This window comes from Zeus faber (assembly GCF_960531495.2).
Source record: "Zeus faber genome assembly, chromosome: 12".
NCBI lineage: Eukaryota > Metazoa > Chordata > Actinopteri > Zeiformes > Zeidae > Zeus > Zeus faber.
The window spans coordinates 31,817,532-31,824,924 of record NC_137196.1 but is presented as its reverse complement, the minus strand read 5'-3'; the positions used below and the strand labels follow the sequence as shown (position 1 = coordinate 31,824,924).

General features: G+C 46.1%; 1 protein-coding gene across 1 annotated transcript in view; it reads right to left on the bottom strand.

Annotated features, from left to right (window-relative positions):
• Positions 1–257: 257 nt before the first annotated feature.
• Positions 258–7,393, bottom strand: part of dnaaf11 (dynein axonemal assembly factor 11) — a gene marked incomplete at both ends in the record, with an annotated part of 16,841 nt that continues 9,705 nt past the window's right edge. Inside the window, 3 exon segments of the mRNA XM_080010542.1 lie at positions 258–293; positions 1,358–1,453; positions 4,610–4,679. Coding sequence (XP_079866668.1) covers positions 258–293; positions 1,358–1,453; positions 4,610–4,679 — 202 coding nt within the window.

Here is a 7,393-nt window from a genome sequence, read left to right as displayed (position 1 = left end):
TGCTCTGTATAATAATTATTTAATATCCTGGATATTAAAACCAGGTAGAGCTGACGTTCACCTCAACATTTTAGAGCAACTGAAGGAAACATTCTGTGCAACGACAACAGCAAACGATGTGTTCCTTCCTCCACCACTCACCCTCCTTCCTCCACCCTTCAACCTCCACCCTCCTTCCTCCATCCTTCTTACTCCACCCTCCCCCCTTCTTACTCCACCCTCCACCCTTCTTCCTCCACCCCCCACCCCGCACCCTCCTAGGCTGTGGGAGGTGGAGCTTCTGCGTCTTCAGACTGAAGTTGAGAGGAAGACACAGTGTAATACAGGCCACGCCCATTCTACACATATATGTATATACTACATACACTGTGTGTATATCATGTATACGTGTGTATATGCATATGTTGTACTGTGTGTTTTAATGGATTTCAATGTGTGTTTGTGTGATTTATTGTCTGTGTGTGTCAGTGTGTGTCAGTGTGTGTGTGTCAGTGTGTGTCAGTGTGTGTGTGTCAGTGTGTGTGTGTCAGTGTGTGTCAGTGTGTGTGTGTCAGTGTGTGTGTCAGTGTGTGTGTCAGTGTGTGTGTCAGTGTGTGTGTCAGTGTGTGTCAGTGTGTGTGTGTCAGTGTGTGTGTGTGTGTGTGTGTGTCAGTGTGTGTGTCAGTGTGTGTGTGTCAGTGTGTGTGTCAGTGTGTGTCAGTGTGTGTGTCAGTGTGTGTCAGTGTGTGTGTCAGTGTGTGTCAGTGTGTGTGTGTCAGTGTGTGTGTCAGTGTGTGTGTCAGTGTGTGTGTCAGTGTGTGTGTGTCAGTGTGTGTGTCAGTGTGTGTCAGTGTGTGTGTGTGTGTGTGTCAGTGTGTGTCAGTGTGTGTGTGTCAGTGTGTGTGTCAGTGTGTGTCAGTGTGTGTGTGTCAGTGTGTGTGTGTGTGTGTGTGTGTCAGTGTGTGTGTCAGTGTGTGTGTCAGTGTGTGTGTCTGTGTGTGTGTCAGTGTGTGTGTGTCAGTGTGTGTGTCAGTGTGTGTCAGTGTGTGTGTGTCAGTGTGTGTGTCAGTGTGTGTCAGTGTGTGTGTGTGTCAGTGTGTGTGTCAGTGTGTGTGTCAGTGTGTGTGTCAGTGTGTGTCAGTGTGTGTGTGTGTCAGTGTGTGTGTCAGTGTGTGTGTCAGTGTGTGTGTCAGTGTGTGTGTCAGTGTGTGTGTGTGTCAGTGTGTGTGTCAGTGTGTGTGTCAGTGTGTGTGTCAGTGTGTGTGTCAGTGTGTGTGTCAGTGTGTGTGTGTGTCAGTGTGTGTGTCAGTGTGTGTCAGTGTGTGTGTCAGTGTGTGTGTGTCAGTGTGTGTGTCAGTGTGTGTCAGTGTGTGTGTACCTTGGGCATGCTGACCAGCAGGTGGCCGCTGCTCTGGGATCTCTTGGCGCTGCAGACGTCCGGTCTCACCTCAGAAGGAAGAAGCAGCTGAAAGATCTGAATTATTCACACGTTAATTAGTGGATTGATGATCCCAGAGACCTGCACCAGAATAGAACAGGATCAGTCACTGAGGGAACTTTATGAAATACACATCATTCTTGTCCAGAAATAGCCTGAAAAGAAGAGTTGTGCTGAGGACGTTTGGTACCAGGAGGAAGAATCAGAGAATCTAACAGGACGTTGATTTAAACTTCCTCTAACTTTACACCAAACACATCCTCCTGCATGTACGTGTTCTGCATGTACGTGTTCTGCATGTACTACGTTTTCTGCATGTACGTGTTCTGCATGTACGTGTTCTGCATGTACGTGTTCTGCATGTATGTGTTCTGCATGTACGTGTTCTGCATGTATGTGTTCTGCATGTACGTGTTCTGCATGTACGTGTTCTGCATGTATGTGTTCTGCATGTATGTGTTCTGCATGTACGTGTTCTGCATGTACGTGTTCTGCATGTACGTGTTCTGCATGTACGTGTTCTGCATGTACGTGTTCTGCATGTATGTGTTCTGCATGTATGTGTTCTGCATGTACGTGTTCTGCATGTACGTGTTCTGCATGTATGTGTTCTGCATGTATGTGTTCTGCATGTACGTGTTCTGCATGTACGTGTTCTGCATGTACGTGTTCTGCATGTACGTGTTCTGCATGTACGTGTTCTGCATGTACGTGTTCTGCATGTACGTGTTCTGCAGGTGATGGTCATGTACAGTGTTGGTGGCGGGGTCCGCCGCCTCAGGAAGGCCTTGTTGTGTAGCCAGTTGTGGTCAGTTAAATTATTCACAAAAAATAACAAAAATCCCTCACACAAAACACCTCAAGTGAGCAAGAAACCAAATCAATGGAGAAGAAGAGGAAGAAGAAGGAGGAGGAGGAGAAGAAGAAAGGAAAGAGTCGCGTTAGAGCGAACAGGAGAGGAAACCTGGATGTTGGAATAAGAAGCTGATGGATCCTGGGACTTAGCACCACAGGTGACGGAGGAGCTGTTGGAGTGTTGGGTGTAGTCATGGATCAGTGTTTAAAAGGCTGTCTCACTGCTCTGCCTGTCAGGGATCTACGCCCTCACAATGCGCCTCCTCCCATCCCCACCTCCGTGGCTTGGTATTGGGGAGGAACTTGAAAGGCCTCAGTGTGTCCTTGACGTATGGCAGCGTAAACCTCCGCTCCCCCTCCGCTCCACCCGCTCTCCACCCAGCCTGAGCATCGGCGTGAAGGAGCCGGCGATAAATAAACCTCCATGTCGGAGAAAAGCCCTGAGGTTGGGGATGGAGCCGCTGAGCGCCGGACGGCTCCCAAGGCGCACAGGACACTTCCTGTTTGTTGAGTGAGGTGTGAAAACACCACGTGGGCAGAAGAAGAGCGCGGCAGAGCTACACCTTGTGGATTTACGGTCGAACACACAGCTGCTTAATCAGCCGCAAAGGTGGAGCAGCTCTGTGGGTGGAGGATCAAAGACGTTTGTCCGGACGACTGGAGATAAACTCTCTTCTTGGGACCAGGGGCAAGCGCTGCCAAGATGTCACTGTGACTGAACCAGCAGCCGACCAACCAGGCAGTCGACCAGGCAGTCGACCAGGCAGTCGACCAGGCAGTCCACCAGGCAGTCGACCAGGCAGTCGACCAGGCAGTCGACCAGGCAGTCGACCAGGCAGTCGACCAGGCAGTCGACCAGGCAGTCGACCAGGCAGTCGACCAGGCAGTCGACCAGGCAGTCCACCAGGCAGTCGACCAGGCAGTCCACCAGGCAGTCGACCAGGCAGTCGACCAGGCAGTCGACCAGGCAGCAGCTCCATCGTGGAGTCAAACGCCTTCTGTTCTCAAATACTAAAAGGCTGAAGGGAATGGAGGTTCACAACCCCTGGCTATGGTGTTCCACGTCCATCCCTTGTTAACCCACGACGTAGTGGACTAACAGAGAGACAAAGGACACACTCTGAGAGAAGGACTTGATGGAGGAAGAGGAGAGGTTTGCACCGTGTCCCAGGGTGGACCAGCCAGGAGACACAACACCAACCACCAGACGTTTTCATTTGGACAGTCCCTCCGTCACCGTCAAAAAATCTCCAATAAATTGTGAATTAGAACAGAACTTCCAAAGCTGATGGAACTTTCTGAATATTGGATCAAAATATAACACCAAACACTGTCCTCACCCCAATGTCCACCGTCCTCACCCCAATGTCCACTGTCCTCACCCCAATGTCCACCGTCCTCACCCCAATGTCCACCGTCCTCACCCCAATGTCCACCATCCTCACCACAATGTCCACCATCCTCACCACAATGTCCACCGTCTTCACCCCAATGTCCACTGTCCTCACCACAATGTCCACCGTCCTCACCCCAATGTCCACCGTCCCCACCCCAATGTCAACCGTCCTCACCCCAATGTCCACCGTCCTCACCCCAATGTCCACCATCCTCACCCCAATGTCCCCCATCCTCACCACAATGTCCACCGTCTTCACCCCAATGTCCACTGTCCTCACGGCAATGTCCACCGTCCTCACCCCAATGTCCACCGTCCTCACCCCAATGTCCCCCATCCTCACCACAATGTCCACCATCTTCACCCCAATGTCCACCGTCCTCACCCCAATGCCCACATTCCTCACCCCAATGTCCACCATCCTCACCCCAATGTCCACCATCCTCACCCCAATGTCCACCATCCTCACCCTAATGTCCACCATCCTCACCCTAATGTCCACCATACTCACTCCAATGTCCACCATCCTCACTCCAATGTCCACCATCCTCACCCCAATGTCCACCATCCATACCCTAATGTCCACCATCCTCACCCTAATGTCCACCATCCTCAGTCCAATGTCCACCATCCTCCCCCCAATGTCCACCATCCATACCCTAATGTCCACCATCCTCACCCTAATGTCCACCATCCTCACTCCAATGTCCACCATCCTCACTCCAATGTCCACCATCCTCACCCCAATGTCCACCATCCATACCCTAATGTCCACCATCCTCACTCCAATGTCCACTGCTTGATAGGTCAGAACCATCAACCGTCTCAGCGAGACGACACCACATTTAAATCAGCAAGGAGGTGTCTGTGCACAGTGACAGTGTTGATGGTGCTACTCCACCAACCACACATCAGGGTTCTGCAGCAGGTGGATGTCCTACCTTTCCTTTGACGCTGACCCGGACGTAGTTGGGCTGAACGTCCACGTCCAGCAGGGAGGTGTCCATGTGTCTGTTTGGAATCAGGGACAGTGGTGTTGTTCTGAACAGCTTCTGTTCAATATCAATGAGTCACAAACACCTGGAGCAGGATCCACCTGACTATTACAACATGCTGCATTAACATCATGTACTACAACATGCTGCATCATGTACTACAACATGCTGCATTAACATCATGTACTACAACATGCTGCATCATGTACTACAACATGCTGCATTAACATCATGTACTACAACATGCTGCATCATGTACTACAACATGCTGCATTAACATCATGTACTACAACATGCTGCATCATGTACTACAACATGCTGCATTAACATCATGTATTACAACATGCTGCATCATGTACTACAACATGCTGCATTAACATCATGTATTACAACATGCTGCATCATGTACTACAACATGCTGCATTAACATCATGTACTACATCATGCTGCATCATGTACTACAACATGCTGCATTAACATCATGTACTACAACATGCTGCATCATGTACTACAACATGCTGCATTAACATCATGTATTACAACATGCTGCATCATGTACTACAACATGCTGCATTAACATCATGTATTACAACATGCTGCATCATGTACTACAACATGCTGCATTAACATCATGTACTACAACATGCTGCATCATGTACTACAACATGCTGCATCATGTACTACAACATGCTGCATCATGTACTACAACATGCTGCATCATGTACTACAACATGCTGCATTAACATCATGTACTACAACATGCTGCATCATGTACTACAACATGCTGCATTACCATCATGTATTACAACATGCTGCATCATGTACTACAACATGCTGCATTAACATCATGTATTACAACATGCTGCATCATGTACTACAACATGCTGCATTAACATCATGTATTACAACATGCTGCATTAACATCATGTATTACAACATGCTGCATCATGTACTACAACATGCTGCATTAACATCATGTACTACAACATGCTGCATCATGTACTACAACATGCTGCATTAACATCATGTACTACAACATGCTGCATCATGTACTACAACATGCTGCATTAACATCATGTACTACAACATGCTGCATCATGTACTACAACATGTTGCATCATGTACTACAACATGCTGCATCATGTACTACAACATGCTGCATTAACATCATGTATTACAACATGCTGCATCATGTATTACAACATGCTGCATCATGTACTACAACATGCTGCATTAACATCATGTATTACAACATGCTGCATCATGTACTACAACATGCTGCATTGACATCATGTACTACAACATGCTGCATCATGTACTACAACATGCTGCATTAACATCATGTACTACAACATGCTGCATCATGTACTACAACATGCTGCATTAACATCATGTATTACAACATGCTGCATCATGTACTACAACATGCTGCATTAACATCATGTACTACAACATGCTGCATTAACATCATGTACTACAACATGCTGCATCATGTACTACAACATGCTGCATTAACATCATGTAGATTCAAGATTCAAGATTCAAGATTTTTATTTGTCACATACATATACATACTTCCATACATATATGCAGTGAAATGTAATGTATGTATTACAACATGCTGCATCATGTACTACAACATGCTGCATTAACATTATGTATTACAACATGCTGCATCATGTACTACAACATGCTGCATTAACATCATGTACTACAACATGCTGCATCATGTACTACAACATGCTGCATTAACATCATGTATTACAACATGCTGCATCATGTATTACAACATGCTGCATTAACATCATGTATTACAACATGCTGCATTAACATCATGTATTACAACATGCCTCATTAACATCATGTATTACAACGTGCTGCATCATGTACTACAACATGCTGCATTAACATCATGTACTACAACATGCTGCATCATGTATTACAACATGCTGCATCATGTACTACAACATGCTGCATCATGTATTACAACATGCTGCATCATGTACTACAACATGCTGCATCATGTATTACAACATGCTGCATCATGTACTACAACATGCTGCATTAACATCATGTATTACAACATGCTGCATCATGTATTACAACATGCTGCATTAACATCATGTACTACAACATGCTGCATTAACATCATGTATTACAACGTGCTGCATCATGTACTACAACATGCTGCATTAACATCATGTACTACAACATGCTGCATCATGTACTACAACATGCTGCATTAACATCATGTACTACAACATGCTGCATCATGTACTACAACATGCTGCATTAACATCATGTATTACAACATGCTGCATCATGTATTACAACATGCTCCATTAACATCATGTATTACAACATGCCTCATTAACATCATGTATTACAACGTGCTGCATCATGTACTACAACATGCTGCATTAACATCATGTACTACAACATGCTGCATCATGTACTACAACATGCTGCATTAACATCATGTACTACAACATGCTGCATCATGTACTACAACATGCTGCATTAACATCATGTACTACAACATGCTGCATCATGTACTACAACATGCTGCATTAACATCATGTATTACAACATGCTGCATCATGTATTACAACATGCTCCATTAACATCATGTATTACAACATGCCTCATTAACATCATGTATTACAACGTGCTGCATCATGTACTACAACATGCTGCATTAACATCATGTACTACAACATGCTGCATCAT